Raw genomic sequence first — 19,481 nt, 5'->3', positions numbered from 1 at the left:
GTGCGTGTGTGTGTGTGTGTGTGTGTGTGTGTGGGCATGTACATACAGGGAGGGACCAGAGGGCAACTTGGAGGAGTTTGTTCTCTCCTCCCATCATAGGGGTCCTGGGTAGCTAACTCCAGGTCATCATGCTCAGAGTCAGGTTCCTTCTACTGACTGAGCCTCCTAACTATGCCTTGAGACATTTTCTTTAGTAGATGCCTTAGAAAGTGCATTAGAGAATAAGTTTGAGGTTTTTAAATACTGATAGTAGCTCATTTGTGTTCTTTTTACTTGGAAGTTAGTTTTACCTTTCATCAGTTCTGTTTTTGAGATTAACGAACACGTTCATTGTTTTGTGGCATAAAATGTTGTTGTCTAAAAGACTGATGGTCATCTTTCTTCTCTGGGAAGATACTTGACTTTTTGTTTATTTGTTTGTCTTCTCTTCTAAATGGCAGTTTTCTTTTTCTTTGGAGCCAGAAAGTTTAAGAGGTTCTATCTTGGTACTATCCACTAAGGGTTTTTTCCCCCCTGAGATAAGGTCTTACTATGTAGCTAACACTGACCTGAAAGTCACTATCTAATATAGGCAGCCTCAAACTCTCGGTATTTCTCTAGCTTCAGCCTCCCAGTGCTGTGATTATAGGTGTGACCCCTACTTGGTCTTTACTATTTTTGTTTGTTTGTTTAGGATTGCATTGTTTTTAGTCTCTGTCCTGGTAACTTTGGCACTTTTACTGTTTTGTTTTTAGTTTTGCATTTGGTAAGTTTTACAAAGGTGTTTAGAAGGAGTTGTGATTCAGCATAGCTGTTGCTATGTGTTGGAAAATACACTGGCTTGCTTTCTCCAGTTTCCTGGTTGTTTCCCTGTTTTTCTCTCACCTAGGCTGCTAATTGTTGTCAGAGTGATGCAGGAAGGCCTGCCCCTTGTGGGAAGCCATGGTGGATTGAGTTTTGAGACCGTATAGGGCCTATTCTCCAAATTGACCTTCATCATGCAGGCACCATCCACTCACCTGCAGGTGAGATAATCACCCTTCTCCTTCCCAGATACTGTCCTCAGGTGATCTGTTGAACTGGTCCCTGGGCAGGTTCATTTCTTTGGAAAGACCAGGACTTCCATGGATGTGATGGTAGCTTGTCCTCACCTGCTTTTATTTGAGACTTATGGGCATTTTTTTGTTACTTTGCTTGTTGTAATTTTTTTTTGGTGGGTTTTGTTTCCTTAGTGAATTTTTCTATTTTTATACGGTGAATCAGATAATCTAAAATTTTACTCCTATTGTCAGGATCTTCTCAGAATCCTACTTGATAAGGATTTTAATAACTAAGACTTCCTCAGAAATACACTGTGATTTTCATGAACTGATCTTTGGAGGTTGAAGTCTTTTATACACTTTCAAGTTCCTGAGCCCTGTCACTCCTCAGTTGTTATATAGTCCCTTCCCACTTTGATTCAAAATAACTGCTTTATGTAAATGTATTGTCTATTTTAGAACTGTGATTCTTTGGAGGTCTTACTCTATCCCAGTATACTCACAGTAGAGTTCAGGGTGACCTCATTCATGTCAGCCCTCCTATCATCCTTCCAAGTACTGCAGTTACAGGTGTGCATCACTACACCTGCCTAAAAAGGTAAGGTTCTTGGTAGTTCTGTGTAGGTAGACTTTCTCTGTTCCGCCAGCCAACTCCCAAATCATGACACAGAGACATTGTTCATTATGAAAGCTTGGCCAATAGCTTAGGCTGATTTCTAACTAGCTTTTATAATTTAAATTAACCCATTTTTATTAACCTATGTGTTGTCCTGAGGCTGGTTTACCTTGTCTACATATTCTCTATCCTGCTTTCCTACTTCCTCCATGTCTCCTCATTTCTCATGGTGTCTCCCCACCTTCTTCCCAGCATCCTCTTTGCCCTGAAAATCCTGCCTAGCTATTGGCCATTCAGCTTTTTATTAGACCAGTCAGAGTGACTTTCTTTACACAGTATAATCAAATATATTGGAACAGTTTTAGTTAGGGTCTAATTCTTTTTGTAGAGTGTCTTTCATTAGGTATAGGACCCTTAAGGATCTCTGATAGATATGTGAATGACATTTATGTGCACCTGAAAATAATATAATTGGACCTTTTACAAGTTGAAGGTGTCATTTGGGGCATTCCTTTTCTGTAGTGTAGGGATAGAAATGACATATAAAGTGTCGCCTGCACGAGCAGTGTGGGAGAAGGGATGTGGAACACTGAAAGTAGCTTGTCAGGTGTAGCTCTTTCATGCTGCCACAGCCTCTGCAAGTTCACATGCACATCAGTCTGTGTGTCTGCAAAATACTGTCTCCTTGGAGTCAGCATTCTCTCTGGCTCTTACAGTCTTCCCACCACCCCTTCCACATGGATCTCTAAGCCCTGACAGGGAGGGCTTTGATGAAGACATCCCATTTAAGACTGACAGCTCCAGAGCCTCTTAACCCTCTGTCATTGTCCAGCTGTGGCTCTGTGTCTTAATTCCCATCTGCTGCAAGAAGGAGCTTCCCTTAGGTGGGTCGAGAGAGGCACTGATCTATGATATACCAGTATGTCAGTGTTATGATAGAAAAACAAATTGAAGTCAGACTATGTCCCAGTGTTAATCCTGGGATTCACCAGAGAAAAACCAGTTCCACAAATTTGTGCCAAATTTGAAGCAATCATTAATTAAATACTGACCAGAATGGACTTTGGTCAGGACCACTCCATGAAATTCCCAGGTGAGTGGCCCCAAGACACATGTTGTAGGGCTTTTTAAGGACAAACCTGTATGGCCACCATATTTTTCCCATGTGTGGCTGTTATTTTCCAAAAATACAACTCCCAGCATTCCAGGAAGTTACCTGGTCCTTGGGAAAGTGGGCCTTACAGGTTAACTTTAAGTCTTAGAAGCACTGAAGGGGGAAGTTGACAGGGATACCCACCCCTAACCAAGCTGTTTGCAATTGATACCTGTTGGCAAGTGGATAGTTGGTTTTCTCCATTGGAGTGTCATTGGGTATATCAACCACACTTCAGGGAAAGCCCTGTGCCCAGTAGATGGCTAACACAAAATGACTTCAATTTGTGTGTGTGTGTGAGAGAGAGAGACAGAGACACAGAGAGAGATATTTAGTTTTGTTTTGGTATTTTTTATTAGTCTTTTGCTTTTTTTTTTTTTTTTTGTTTTTTGTTTTTGTGGAGTTTTTTTGTTGTTTTTTTTTTCTTTGTTTTGTTTTTTTGAAAGAGAAAGAGAACAAAAGTTGGGTGGGTAGGGAGGTGAGGAGGACCTGGGAGGAGTTAGGGGAGAGGAAAACATCTTAAAAATATTGTATGAAAAAATTATTTTAAAAATGCATGGAGCCGGGTGGTGGTGGCACACGCCTTTAATCCCAGCACTTGGGAGGCAGAGCCAGGTGGATCTCTGTGAGTTCGAGGCCAGCCTGGTCTACAGAGCAAGATCCAGGACAGGCACCAAAACTACACTGAGAAACCCTGTCTCGAAAAACCAAAAAAATAAAATAAAATAAAATAAAAATAAAAAAACAAAACAAAACAAAAAGGGAGATGGGGTGGGGATTTAGCTCAGTAGTAGCAAGCACAAGGCCCTGGGTTCGGTCCTCAGCTCTGGAAAATAAAAAAGTGCCTGGAAAACCAAAATAAGCAAATCATCATTATCATCAAACCCAAACTGGTAGAAGGTTGTAAGCTTTTCTCTAAAGTCGATATTGTTAGATCGTGATTGATGAAGTGGTGTGGAAATGAAGGAAAGCAAAGCAGAATTGTTCCTTTAATCAGAATAACTGAAGGACCAGTCTCTGAGGAAGTGGAGACTGGGCAAGTGGTACTGGGGCCTTGGGGTTTTATAGGGCAGAAAGGAGGTCTTTGAGGATGGAAGATTCCATCTGCAGGTCAGTTCCCTCCAGCCTCCAAGGGTGGATCAAGTATAGGTTGGTTTATTGGTCTTCTCTGAAGCCTCCTATATTTTCACTGTGCACAAAGGTTATCTGTCAAGTCAGCTTTCCTGTTTGTAGTTTCTCAGCCCACCTGAGGCTTTTCCATCAGTAACCTTTCAAGATAAAGATGTCCATTTTCTGCTCAACACTATTAAAAATTTAACCAGGAAAATTAAACAAGAAAAAGTATGAATCAGGAACTAGGTGTGGTGGCACGTGCCTATAAGTACAGCACCAGGAAGACCATGAATGAATTCAAGGCCACCCTAGGCTCCATAGTTAGTTCCAGAGAGGGATTGAGTTTTCACTTAAATCATTGCTTTTCATTAGTGCCAAAGTATAAAGGCATTCTGTGTGACAGGCAGAGTTATCAAGTCATTCCTTCTATTTGCGAAAATGTGCCTTTTGGGGGGAGGTCTGTGAGTCTTCCTTCCTCCTCCTCCTCCTCCTCCTCCTCCTCCTCTTCTTCCTCCTCCTCTTCCTCCTCCTCTTCCTCCTCCTCCTCCTCCTCCTGCTCCTCCTCCCCCTCCTCCTCTTCCTCCTCCTCCTCCTCCCGCTCCTCCTCCCCCTCCTCCTCTTCCTCCTCCTCCTCCCCCTCCTCCTCCTCCCCCTCCTCCTCCTCCTCCCCCTCCTCCCACTCCTCCTCCTCCTCCTCCTCCTCCCCCTCCTCCTCCTCCCCCTCCTCCCCCTCCTGCTCCTCCTCCCGCTCCTCCTCCTCCCCCTCCTCCCCCTCCTCCTCCTCCTGCTCCTCCTCCCCCTCCTCCTCCTCCCCCTCCTCCCCCTCCTGCTCCTCCTCCCGCTCCTCCTCCTCCCCCTCCTCCCCCTCCTGCTCCTCCTCCCGCTCCTCCTCCTCCTCCTCCCCCTCCTCCTCCTCCTCCTCTTCCTCCTCCTGCTCCTCCTCCTCTTCCTCCTCCTGCTCCTCCTCCTCCTCCTCCTCCCCCTCCTCCTCCTCCTTTTCTGATGCTATGAGAAGAAGAATATGAGCATAGTTCCACAGGGAAACTCATTCCCAAAGCCCTAACAGAGTGTACAACCAAGAGTATAGTCTCTACAGGCAACATCTGGTTTTAAATTTTGTCCTTACTCAGTCAAGATTTTGACTGTTCTTCTATTACTTGAAATAGAGAAAATAAAATCACATCTCTTCTAATTGTGTTGTAATTTTAGTCTAAGGACTAAATGAGTGATTTTTGTGTGAAATGCTTTGTTAAATGTATATTGTGTAGTAGAATATTATTTTAAAGTGTGTTACTTTTGTTTATGTTGCATTTGTTTAACTCTGTGAAGCTGTGTTACTGTGCCTGTCTAAAACACCTGATGGTCTAATAAAGAACTGGCCAATAGCAAGGCAGGAGAAGGGATAGGCAGGGCTGGAAGGCAGACAGTATATATAGAAGGAGAAATCTGGGAGGGAAGAAGTAGCCAGAGAAGGAGGAGGACTCCAGCAGCCAGCCAACCAGCTATACAGCAAGCCACAGAATAAGAGTAAGATTTAGCCAGGCGGTGGTGGCACACGCCTTTAATCCAAGCACTCGGGAGGGAGGCAGAGGCAGGCAGATCTCTGTGAGTTCGAGGCCAGCCTGGGCTACAGAGCGAGATCCAGGAAAGGTGCAAAGCTACACAGAGAAACCCTGTCTCAAAAAACCAAAAAAAAAAAAAAAAAAAAAAAGTAAGATTTACAGAAGTAAGAGAACGGAAAAAGCCCAGAGGCAAAAGGTAGATGGGCTAAGTTCAGTTAAGGAAAACTGGCAATAAATAAACCAGGTTAAGGTTAGGCATTCATAACTAAGAATAAGCCTCCGTGTGTGATTTATTTGGGAGCTGGATGGCGGGCCCGCCAAAAGATAAAAATTAAACAACAACAGTAACTTTTATGATAAGTGTTAATGTTTTCATTTGCTCATTTAACACATTAATAAGTGTGTGCCATATTCCAGGCATAATTCTAAACAGAAATTTTGTTTTATTGGGGACTACACATAAATATGTACTGGTATGCAAGAAAATAAACAGATTAAGGAGATAACAAACAATAGAGGTTATTGCTAAAGGTTCTTTAATTTGGTTGAGAACGTGAACATTTCTGGTGAAAGAATACCATTGGCTAAGGAGCAGCATGCAGAGTTCTGAGACAGTAATGTTTCTGATGAGTTGGAGGAAGAGGAACACCACACTGGAAACAAGACAGTGTGGTGGCTGTGGTGAGGTTGATGGCAGGACTTTGTGAGCTGTGGCATGAAAATTACCCCTATGTGATAGAAAACAAGATGTGTGTGGTGTGCATGCACATAGGTGTGAGTGCAGTTACCTGTGTGCATGTGGAGGTCAGAGTCAACTTCAGTTACCTTTCTCTATTGCTCTACACCTTGGTTTTTTGTTTTTTGTTTGTTTGTTTGACAGTCTCTCAATAAAACTAGAGCCCATTGTTTCACCTGGACTGTCTAGCCAGGGGATGCTGGGACCTACCCATCCCTGTCCCCAGTGCTGGAGCTATAGCCACATGCTGCCATACCTGTACGTTGCTTTTACATTGGTGCTGGGCTGCTAACTCAGGTCCTCATGTTTGCACAGCAAGCTTTGCCCACTGAGCTTTCTCTCTAGTCCCTAAGGTTTTGAATTTTCTTTATTTTACTTACCTGTGTGTGTATGTGTGTTTGCAATTATCCAGGGTTTTATATATGTATGTATAGATGTATATGTATGTATGTAAAATCAAGTGTCATAACTTTATATATTTGATATATAATTTATATTATATACTTATATATTATATTGTATACTTATATTTGCATATATTTATTGATAATTTATAATATATTGATATAGTAGCTATATATCTATATATGTACATATTTGATATATATTAAATACATATATATATAAATATATATATTTAAACATGAAATTAGATTTTCCAAAAAGAGTACAGAGTGAATTCTTTCCTCCTTCTCAAACTGGGGAAAAGAAAGACTTAAAGATCACATGAACATCCTTCTCCCCTTCCCATCCTCCCTCTATGCTCCATCTCTCCAGGTCTTCCCATGTTCTCACCATGTCTCCCTCAAATTGATGGCTCCCTTTTATTTGATTATTATTACTTATATAGAGATATAGATGCGTATATTATATAAATATAATCTGCTGAGGTTTTTTTTGTTGTTGTTTATGTGTTTATGACTTCAAGACTGACCACTTTGTACTAGATAACCAATTAGCAGTGGTCACCCCTAGGAGAGGCTAATTCTGCCTCTCTCTTCAATCTTTTGTTCTTTTTTTGTATATAATTTATTTAGCTTTATGTGCATTGGTGTGAAGGTGTCAGATCTCCTGGAACTGGAGTTACAGACAGTTGTGAGCTTCCATGTGGTTGCTGGGAATTGAACCTAGGTTTTCTGGAAGAGCAGCCGGTGCTCTTAACTACTGAGCCATCTCTCCAGCCCAATCTTTGGTTCTTTTATTTAAGGGTAGGTCTCTGTGAGGTTTTCCCCTGCCACATTATCATGCCTCTTGATACTGTTCTTGTTTAGATGTTGTTGAAGTATTGGATGAAGCTGCTCTGTCATTTCTAGGAGACACAATCCCACAGGGAATTTCCTGGTCCTATGATTTTTAAGGGTCTTTCTGCCTCCTCTTCCCTGATGTTCCTGGAGCCTTAGGTAGAAGAGTTGTGTTGTAGATATATGCATTGGGCCTGCATTGTATCCAGTGTGTATCCAATTGTGGCTTTCTGCACTGGTCTCCATTTGCTGTAAAGAGAAGTTTCTTTGGTGAAGAGTGAGAGTTACACTTAACTGTGGATGTAAGGATTTGTTTTAGAATTTTGTTAGGACTTATCCTAGTCTAGTAAAATAGCCGGAGTAGGCTCTCTTCTGAGAGCCATGGGTAGTTGCCTAGGTTTCTAGTACCAGACATGATTTTTCTCCTGTTGAGTCTTGTTTCCAATTTGATAGTATTTGGTTATCACCAAAATATGAGTACCACTATTGTACCTTTTTGGCTATCTTGCCATGCTGTTCAGTGTTAAGGTTCATAGGTGTCACAGCTGGATAGAACTGTTGATTTCATCCCATCTTTGACATCTTCTAGTACTCTCTGCTACTGTGGAAGCTCAGTTGCACAAGTGTGCAAGTGTCTATGCAGGTGTTCCTGTATGTGGAGCCAGAGGACAACCTCTGCACAGCAGGAAGCTGGGCTTCCTCACTTGCCAGGCACCTTACCTTTTGACTGAGGCCACCAACTGACTTGGAATTTGCTGAGTAGATTAGGCTGGCTGACCAGATCCCTTTGTCTCAATTTCCCTAGTAGGGGTAGAGGTTGAGGCTGGGGGAACATAAGCATGCCCAACACTCCATGGTTTTTTGTTTGTTTGTTTTTGTTTTATTAAGCTTGTATCTTAAGGACTGAATTCAGATCTCAGGCTTATTTGAGGAGCACTTGAAGTATCAACCTAGATTTGAGAAAGGTTTGATAAGAGTAATTAAAATTTATTAATATTTTATTTATATTTTTAAAAATAACTGGATATATATAGGGGGAGAGAGAGAGAGAGAGAGAGAGAGAGAGAGAGAGAGAGAGAGAGAAGACCTTGAAGGGCTGGACAGATAGCTTAGTGAGGAAGACCTCTTGAAGTTTAAGCCTGAGGACCTGGGTTCAGATCCTGACACTCACATAAAAAGCTGAGCATGGCCACACATGACTGTAATCCTAGAGCAAAGGTATAGGTTGTGGGGACATGGTGCAGAATCAGGATCACGAGCTTGCTTGCTAGCCAGGCTCTGATCTCTATGCATACACACCTGTGCACAAAAGTGCCTATACACATACAACAGACACACAGGAAAAGTTGTACAAGTCTAATTAGAAACTGAGTTGTAGGGCATTTCAACCTACATGTTTTATGGATGTGTTATTTTGGCTTAGGAGGAGGATGTAATATCAAGAAGACTTGTGATGAAGGAGTTTTGGGGAAGAGGAAGTGGTCTATAGGGCAAAGGCTGGAAGAGACAACAGAGAGTTGGCCTTGATGATGGTTCCCTAACAAGGACAGTTTGCAGATTGATTACGGTTGGTAAAGCTTTTGCTGGACTCATGAGTTAAAGAAATAAAGACAGAGAGGCTATACTTGCAACACATTCTGCTGCCATATGGTAGTAGCCTAAGGGGAAAGAAAAAGGATCTTTTAGATTATTGAAATGGGAAGTATTTAAGTGACTTAAGTAGAAAGGAAAATTAAAGTGTAAAGAATCAGAGCAATAGAGATATAAATGGGGGAGAAGAAATAATATTTAGTGTACATTTAGTGTCAATAATAATACTTAGTGCACTTAACCCTAACTGGAGCATGAGTGTGCCTATAGAATAGTAGGGAAAAGACAAAGTATATAGGCACGCAGAGTGGTTGGTAAATTGGTCATGGGAGTATATTCGACTTCTCTTCTAAATAATGCTACTTTTCTTAAACATGATCTGCAACTGAGAGATAAGTGGGGCTGGGGGAGATAAGTTTTGAGATTTGAAGAGTGGGTCTAAAAACAGTTTCTAGGAAGATGAGCATGTGGATAAGCTAATAATGTATGTGTGCTCTACTGCCTGGCATTTGTACTTGAGGTACAGTGTCCTAAAAAGTGAAAGTAGTTGTCACAGTTTCTCCTGTAGATACATCAATCTTCTGCAGCTACAGACACAGAATAGGTGGAGAGCTAGATGTAGAGTTGGAGCTTTGCCATGTGGGTAAGAGTGAAGAAAGAGGCAGAGGAGTTGAGTACACAGAATGCAGTAGTTACAGTGAGAAGGCATATCTAAGGTGATGAGAAAAGAAACAAAGCAGTCTATGTGTTCCAGCCAAATCCAAACTGTGTCCAGTACTATGTTCCACTTCCCCTCTGACATGTGTTCACTGAGATGACCTGCCTTTCCTCTTCCTCCACTTTCCCTATTCTTGTCCAGATGCAGACACACAAATCCAGCATCTGCTCAGACCCTCTCACCATGGAAGGCACAGCAAATCCTGCTGCCTGTTTGTCGCCTTCCCTCTTTACCCTTGGTGAATGCTGTCCTGTCTTCCCCTTAGGCTCCTACAGCACATTAAATGACTAACTGAATACTTGTATGGTACTCTGTGTGTGTGTGTGTGTACTTGTAAGAGTGTGTGTATTTTACCTTTCCCTTTGCGCTTGTATATCCATGTATTCTTAGCATATAGTACAATTGATATCCACCAAACTTTTGATAAGTCATTGAAAATCTCAAGAAAAACAGATTCTTCAGTGTTTTTCAAAGCAATTGGAAAAGCCATTATTATCTAGGTATTTCTTTTAGTTTCTTTTATATAATTTACCCCATTTACTATTCTGTAGTGATCTTGTATTATTTTTAAAATATCATCACGTCATCAATTGTGTTGATTATTTTGTAGGAACATCTGTCTTTGAAGAAGTATGTTGTTGACATTGTTATTGAAAATGCAGCTCCACCAGAGCCTGTGAAAGATGGAGAAGAACGGCAGAAGAATAAGAAGAAAGCTAAAAAGATAAAGGCGCGGATGAACTCCAGGTAATATAAATGTCCTTAAATACAAAACAAAAGCTTTTAGGAATGGGTCATTTAACTTAATGGAAGAAAAACATTTAAACTTGTTTGCTTCAAAAAGCTTTAGAAATAACACCGATGAACCTAATTTATAGCCACTTTCTTTGATTGAGAAAGAAAACTGAGTATTGATCCAAAGCCCTCACTTTCACCTACTAAAGGGCTCTTCTTATAATTAGATGCCAAGGCCATGCCAAACTTGTGTCTCTTCCAGCATACAATAGTACATTTGAATATTTGTAAACTAAGCCTATTTTTCTTTCCAACTATTGATTTTTAAATGAAGTATCAAAGAAAATCAATAGCAATCAACAAATAGAAGTCAGCTGGCTGTGGTGTCAAAGCCTGTGGTGGAGTTTAATTAATTTGGTTGCCTGTCACAGGAGGAAAAAATTAAAGAAATATCTTAAAATGGAAAGTGAGTTACCAGACCTGTAGTTTATCATCAGCCTCCAGAGTGACATTTGAGACCAGACAGCTGTGTAGTACATTACCTCACAAGCTCTAAGTGTCACATGGTGACTGATGGCTCTCGTTGGAGGACACAAATACAGTTCTTTCTTAGTTGCTACCTGTAGAATTTGAGAGAAAACATCCCAGACTTTACCTTTTATCATGAGTGTCTCAAAAGATGGAGACACTTAGCCCATCAAATGATTTAGAAAAATGTGGAACAAGAATAATGCTGAGTAATGAAGTTGTCTGAGTAATGAAGTTGACAGAGAGTGGCCTGTCAAGGAATCTGTTTCATCTCACAGAGTCAGATATAACTTCAGAGTGCTTTGTCTCTTTGAAAATGGTTAGTTAGAAAACAAGTAATAGTTTTCCTGATTTGACTTCACAAAGAAGAAAGTGCCATGAATTTCTTGTGTACAAACCTAAGAATGAGGTTTATTTATTTATTATTATTTTGCATACAATATTCTGCCTACATGTGACCCAGCAGGCCAGAAGAGGGCACTAGATCTCATTACAGGTGGTTGTGAGCCACCATGTGGGTGCTGGGAATTGAACTCAGGTCCTCTGGAAGAGCAGTCAGTGCTCTTAACCACTGAGCCATCTCTCCAGCCCCCCAAGAATGAATTTTTATGAGCCATTTCTGCAAAGAAAAGAAAAAGCTTTCTTGAAGTCAGTATTTGCAGGTACTGCTTGTGTCTAAGAGTAGTTTTATAGTTTACTGCAGGGTGTTACTGGCTTGACTTGAAGTTTCTACTGGGAACTTCTGACTCTTGACTTTTGGATACTTGTTATTTAGTTCCCTTCTCTTCTCTGTGTACACTCCCTGCCATGTCCTGATTTTATATGCCCTATGTTTACTGATTACCAATTTTACACCTTTAACTGAAATTTAATATGCCTAAAACAAACTGCTCTCTGATATCACTCTAACATCAGACCTCATCATTGTCTTTTCACTGCAAGGAAATGAACATTCTCTTGTCATTCATTGCCCAGGTGAAAGCCCTTTAAGTCACCCTTGACCCCACTAGACACAAACCACATGGTCATCTGTACTTTAAGTAATGTTGCTTGCTTTAAAATGTCTTCAGGAGCTCAAGTCAGACCAAATCTAAGCATGGGGAGGGGAGGCAGACACTGGGGCTGGAGAGTTGACTCGTGACCCAGGCTCAATTGTAGTACCCAAATGGTGCCTCACAGCCACCTGTAGCTCCAGTTCCAGGGATATCTGACACCCTCTTCTGGCATTCTTGAGCACTAGGCATACACATGGTACACATACATGCAGGCAGATACCCATATATAATAAATAGTAATAATATAATAAATAAAAAGAAATCTTTTTAATGTAGCTGGATCACCTACATTGCCCTGAAGTTTCTTTGTCCTTCCCTTCCTCTTTGTTTCCATTCCCTTTCCCCTTCCTCCTCCCCTTTTCTACTTTATCTCTTTTTCCTTTTCCCTTCCCTTCCCCCTTCCTCTTCCCTTCCCTTCCTTTTGTTCCCTTTCCTCACTTTCCTTTGTCATCTTCTTCTTTTCTCTTCCCTCTTCGGTTCCTTTCCTTCCCTTCCCTTTCCCAGTGGATATTGAACCCAAAGTCTTAGGCATGACAAGCCAATACAACACCAAGTTGTCCACAGCTTTATCATCATCATCATCACCATCACCACCACCATCATCATCATCATCACCATCACCACCACCACCATCATCATCATCATCACCATCATCACCATCATCACTAGCACCACCATCTTAAGACACTCTCTCTCTCTCTGTGGCTCTGGCTGGTCCTGAACATTCAGCAGCGCTCCTGCCTCTGCTTTCCTGGTGCTGGGATTATAGGTGGGCTTTATAGGTGTCTACGACACTTGACTCTTATATATGTCCTTGCAGTCATTTTCCTACTACTTTGGCCCTTGACAATCACTTACATGCTTTCTGTAATTATGAATTGCCTTTTTGTTGTTCTATAAATTCTTAATATACAAAATCATACTGTTTTGCTGCTGCCTCTTGCTGAGTAATTTTTTCAAGATATATCTGTATTTTGGGTCAATACAATTTGTTTTCCTTTCACTTTTGAACATATAGATTATAGAATAGTATCAAAACCTTTGTCCAGTCATCTCTTAATAAACATTTGAGTTTATAGTTTAGGACATTTTTAATAAAGTTCGCCAAATTACTCTTTGGCCAAACCTAATGTTTTAATTTCCCTTGGGTAAATAAATAAAATTGCCAAACTCCTCCATAGTGGCTGTTCCAATTTATTCTTCCAGTACCAACCTATGGAGGTTTCGATTGCCCCACAATTTTGTCAGCATTAAGTTGTGCAGTTTTAAATCTCAAGCCTAATTCTAGTGGATATATGTCTTACTGATATTCTAATAGCAGTTCATTGTGACTATTTATCATTATTGAGCATCTTTTTCTGTGCTTTTTAACCTCTCAGTAGCTTTCTTTATGAAGCATGTGTTTCATATTTCTCCCCATTTTAAATAGTGGCCTATCATTTTATTTCTTAGTTGTGTATATACATTCTGGCTATACATTTTTTGGCAGATACATGAATTAAAGATTTTTTTCTCTTAATGTGGAACATATGTATATATTTTCTATATAGAACCTGTGGTTATATGTGTGTATGTGGATATGTATGTAGATTTGTCTGCAGGTGTATGTGTATGTGTGTACTGGCAAGAGATAACTTCATGTGCTGTTCCTCAGGCACTGTCCACCTTTATTTTAAGGTAGAGTCTATCACTGGCTTGGAACTCACCACCTAGGCAAGATGGCTGGCCAGCTGGCCCTGGGGATCCTCTTGTCTTTTCCTCCCTAGCTCTAGGAATACAAATGTGCATCATCATGGCTGGCTTTTTACATAGCTTCTGAAGATCAAATTGAGGGCTTCATGATTGCATGAGAAATACTTCACCTACTGAACTATTTCCTCGGAGTCCTATATGTGTTAACTTTCAACAAGCAGAAACTTTGTTTATTTTAAGCTTTTAAAAATTATTTATTTTTAATCCAGCTGGCCTTGAACCTATGAAGTTTTGATTCTTCTGCCTCTACTACTTGAGGTCTGGATTTTCAGATGTATACCACTATACCCTGACTGAAAGGCTTTAATTTTGATGATGCTTATTTCATCCACATTTTTCTTTTTGTCTAATGCTTTCTATATATGTCTAAGAGGTGTTTCCTGAGGAAAACTTCTAAGAAAGCACCTTGTTTTATTGGATGAGCCTTATTAATTTTAGATTTTGCATGTAGGCTTATGACTCATCTCAAATAGATAATGGTAGTGATAGAAAGTACAGATTCTGGTGTATTTTTTCACATAGATAGTTATCTTAGCACTGTGTTTTTAAAATACTTTCCTTCATTATTTTGTTTTAGCATCTTGTTGATTTTTTTATTCTTTTGGCTGACATGTCTTTTTGGGTGAGTCTATTCTAAACTTCCTGTCCTATTCCATGATCTCTGGAATTTCTGTTTTGATAATTTCATAAAAATATGAATCAGCCCTTTAATTGTAGAGCTTGATTTTAAGTCCTGTTCTGTTCCATTTGTATATTTATCTATCTTTAAATTTTATAGAAAGCTATTAAATAAAGTGTTGGTTTATATCACTTGTACCTCTCCATGTTTATATCATTCTCCCCTTCCAACTTCTCTGAAGCCTCCCTCTCCAATTCATAGTCTCTTTAATTATTATTGTTACATATATATATATAGTTGTTGTTTGAATAAGAATGGTCCCCATAGGCTCATATAGAAAGTATGGCCTTGTTGGAGAAGTTATGTCACTATGGGCTTTCAAAAGTCCACTCTAGGCCAGGGGAGTGTGTGTGTGTGTGTGTGTGTGTGTGTGTGTGTGTGTGTGTGTGTGTCTGTTGGTCTGTCATTTTCTCTCTCTTTGCAACTTGTGGATCAGATGTGAATTCTCCATTACTGCCCCAGGCCCATGGCTGCTGCCGTGCTTCCCACCATGGTTATCAAGGACCAAGCCCCCAATTAAATGCTTTCTTTTATAAGTAGCCTTGGTTATAGTATCTTTTCACAACAAAAGAACAATAATATACTTACACACACACACACACACACACACACACACACACACACATACACACACCAACACTTGCACATGATGTCTATAACCTATGAGTCCTTTCAGCCTTGTGTCTATGTGTATGTATTCATGGTTGACTACTTGGGATTGAACAGCATATATGGGAACCCTGCCTGGAGGCAACTCCCAATTTCAGCAGCCATTGAACACTCCTCTACATATAGGGGTGGGGCCTAGAATTTTCCATATACATTAGCATGTCAACCATTGTCATTGTGTTGGTCTTCCTTATGTAGCCATATTGTTGAGAGTTCATGGGAGTGTTTTGTCTGTCATGTGTAGGTAATACAGTCTATCAACAGGAGGTGTCTTGGGCCCCTGGCTCTCAAAATTTTTCTGCTACCTCTTCTGTAACTTTTCCTGAGCCTTAGGGGTATAGGGTTTATGTTGCAAGCATATCAGTGGTGATGAGGCATCCCACAACTATTATTCTCTGTATTTTGAACAGTTGTGTATCTCTGTAATAGTTTTCATCTCTTGCAAAAACCTTCCTTGAGGGGTGAGAGCTATACTTATCTGTGAGTATAAGACTAGTTATTTAGAAAATAGAGCTTGTACTGGGTTAGGAACCTGGCAGTAATTAATTCTTCTATTGAGGCCTATGTTCTCTCTAGCCACATGTAGTAGGCTAGGTTTACAGTACCAGGTATGTATTTCATCCTGTAGAGTGGCTTGTAAGTCCAATTAGACATGTGTTGGTTACCTCTAGGATAAAAGTTCCACTATTTCACCATTGTAGATAACTGGTAGGTCCAGTCATTGTTATTGTTGTCTCATAGGCTTTATAGATGGATAGGGCTGCTGATTGCCCATCTCCCTTGGCAGCTTGCATAATACCTTCTGACAGATGAAAGCTAGTCCTTAGGGATGTGGCTTCCAGATCAGTTCCAACTTAGTTCCCCTCAAGTCCTGTTTCTAAAATGTGTGGTTTCTTCAGCAATAGGGCTTTCCCTTCAAATTCTGGGAGGCAGCCAAGGGCAAAGGCAATATTTATATTGTGTTAGGCTCTCCTGACCAACAACTGTAGATGTTTCTCATGAGTAGTGTTAGGAGTTTGTTTACTATTTCAAGGGTCTTGGATAGAGCATTGTCACCCCAGGTGGAGTGACTTCTTCAAACTATATGTCCGTGTATGTGCATGCACATATGTATTACATGTAATCTTAGGTAGACATAATATGATTTCCCTATGACTTTTCAAATATCCTTGGTGTTATTAATCATCCCTCTTACCCCCTATAATGCCTTTAACACGTCGCAGTTAAAACCTCATTTTTCCTATTTTCCCCTTCATAAACCTGCCACTCCCCACCTCGAGCTCTCCACCTGGCACCTTGGTCCCTTTACTTTACTGGTTTATTTGAGTCTTTGGATACATTCTTTTAAAACTATGTCACTGTGGTACTTTGTATTATATATAAGCTTCTATATAATTATATAATCACATAATGTTTTTAGCAGTTTTACTGTGATATAATTCACATTTTATATAGTTCATTAATTTTTTTTTTTTTTTTTTGGTTTTTAGAGACAGGGTCTCTCTGTAGCTTTGGAGCTTGTGCTGGAACTCTCTTTGTAGACCAGGCTGGCCTGGAACTCACAGAGATCCGCCTGGCTCTGCCTCCCAAGTGCTAGGATTAAAGGTGTGCGCCGCCACTGCCCGGCCTCATTAACTTTTTTAGTGTACAATTTGTTCTTTAATGTTAAACTACCTTTTTTTCTAGTATAAACTATTTATAACATAAATTTCTTTTCTATATATTGTTCAGATCAATTTTCTTGCAGTTTGAAAAGGACTTTTGTATTTATGTTCAAATATTGTGTAGTTTCCTAGTATAATTTTACTATCAATATAGTACTGATCTTAGTAAATGAGTTCCCTTTATTTCCTGTGGTTGCATAGGGTTGAATTTTTAAAATCTAAATGGTGTGTATTTGTGTGTGTGTTCCTTTAGTGTTTTATAGTACTGAATTTTTCTTACCTTAATTGTTCATGTATAATTTTACCAATGATGTAAAGTTTTGTAATTTGTGCCTTTCAGTTTGATTATCTATTTTACCCAATGTGTTGAATTTTAGCACCAAACTTCTAAAAGTTGTCATTCCATTCCAATTAGTCACCTTCAGCAACATGGCAGGATACAAGATCAACTAAAAAAAAAAATCAGTAGCCCTCCTATATACAATAGACAAACAGGCTGAGAAGGAAATCAGAGATACATCACCCTTTACAATAGCCACAAATGATATAAAATACCTTGGGGTTACTCTAACTAAGCATTTGAAGGACCTATATGACAAGAACTTTAAGTCCCTGAAAAAAGAAATTGAAGAAGATGTCAGAAAATGGAAAGACTCCCATGCACATGGATAGGCAGGATTAACATAGTAAAAATGGCAATCTTACCAAAAGCAATCTACAGATTCAATGCAATCCCCATCAAATTACCAACACAATTCCTCACAGACCTGGAAAGAATAATACTCAACTTCATATGGAAAAACAAAAAACCCAGGATAGCCAAAAGAATCCTGTACAATAAAACAACTTCTGGAGGCATCACGATCCCCGACCTCAAGCTCTACTATAGAGCTACCATAATAAAAACAGCTTGGTACTGGCATAAAAACCAACATGTGGACCAATGGAATCGAATTGAAGACCCTGACATTAACCCACACACCTATGAACATATAATTTTTGACAAAGAAGCCAAAACTGTACAATGGAAAAAAGAAAACATCTTCAACAAATGGTGCTGGCATAACTGGATGTCAATGTGTAGAAGGCAGGAAATAGATCTATATCTGTCACCGTGCACAAAACTTAAGTCCAAGTGGATCAAAGACCTCAACATAAATCCAGTTACTCTGAACCTGTCAGAAGAGAAAGTAGGAAGTAGTCTTGAACGCATTGGCACCGGAGATCACTTTCTAAATATAACACCAGTAGCACAGACACTGAGAGGAACAATCAATCAATGGGACCTGTTGAAACTGAGAAGCTTTTGTAGAGCAAAGGACACGGTCAACAAGACAAAGCGACAGCCTACAGAATGGGAAAAGGTCTTCACCAACCCCACATCTGACAGAGGGCTGATATCCAGAATATATAAAGAACTCAAGAAATTAGACATCAAAATGCCCAACAGTCCAATTAAGAAATGGGATATAGAACTAAACAGAGAATTCTCAACAAAGGAAGTTCAAATGGCTGAAAGGCATTTTATGAATTGCTCAACATCCCTAATTATCCGGGAAATGCAAATCAAAATGACTCTGAGATACCACCTATACCTATCAGAATGGCTAAGATCACAAACACAGAAGACAGACAGCTTATGCTGGAGAGGATGTGGAGCAAGGGGAGCTCTCTTCCACTGCCAGTGGGAATGCAAGCTTCTACAGCCACTTTGGAAATCAATATGGCATTTCCTTAGAAAATTGGGAATCCATGTCCCCAAGACCCATATGTTGCACTCTTGGGCATATACCCAAGGAATGCTCAATCATACCACAAGGGCATTTGCTCAGCTATGTTCATATCAGCATTGTTTGTAATAGCCAGAACCTGGAAACAACCTAGATGCCCTTCAACTGAAGAATGGATAAAGAAAATATGGTACATATACACAATGGAGTACTACTCAGCAGAGAAAAACAATGACATCATGAGGTTTGCAGGCAAATGGATGGATCTAGAAAAAATCATCCTGAGTGAGGTAACCCAGACTCAGAAGGACAAACATGGTATGTACTCATTCATAGGAGGATACTAAATATAAAACAAAGATGACTAGACTGCTACACAACTCCAGGGAGGCTGCCTAGAAAACAGGAACCCTAGGAAAGACACAGGGATCACCCAATGACAGAGAAATGGATGAGATCTACATGAACAACCTGGTCGACAGTGGGAGTAATGAAGGGCAAGATTTGAGGGAAAGAAAGCTTAGGGGAGCAGGAGATCCCAGCTGGATCAAGAACAGAAAGGGAGAATGAGGAATAACAGACCATGATAAATGAAGACCACATGAGAACAGGAATAGGCAGAGTGCTTGAGAGGTCCCCAGAAATCCACAATGATGTATCCTCTGTAGACTTCTGGCAATGGTCGAGAGGAAGCCTGATCTGACCTTGTCTGGTGATCAGATGGCCAAACACCCTAACTGTCGTGCTGGAACTCTCAACCAATAACTGATGGAAGTGGAGGCAGAGATCCTCTGCCAGGCCCCAGGTGGAGCTCCAGGAGTCCAACTGTCAAGAAAGAGGAGGGACTATAAGAGCATGAATTGTTGAGACCAAGATTGGAGAGGCACAGGGACAAATAGCCAAACGAATGGAAGCACATGA

At 40.3% G+C, this 19,481-nt stretch overlaps 1 protein-coding gene across 3 annotated transcripts in view; it reads left to right on the top strand.

Moving 5' to 3' along the window:
• The window catches only part of Scaper (S-phase cyclin A associated protein in the ER), a 366,940-nt gene that overhangs the window by 139,042 nt on the left and 208,417 nt on the right, over window positions 1-19,481 (top strand). For all 3 annotated transcript variants that reach the window (XM_036192654.1, XM_036192655.1, XM_036192653.1), the window contains exon 21: window positions 10,359-10,495. In XM_036192654.1, coding sequence (XP_036048547.1) covers window positions 10,359-10,495 — 137 coding nt within the window. The remainder of the gene's footprint in view (window positions 1-10,358; window positions 10,496-19,481) is intronic.

Source organism: Onychomys torridus, chromosome 7, assembly GCF_903995425.1.
Source record: "Onychomys torridus chromosome 7, mOncTor1.1, whole genome shotgun sequence".
Classification (NCBI taxonomy): Eukaryota; Metazoa; Chordata; class Mammalia; order Rodentia; family Cricetidae; genus Onychomys; species Onychomys torridus.
The sequence above is the reverse complement of the archived record's forward strand: the minus strand, read 5'-3'. Positions and strand labels throughout refer to the sequence as shown.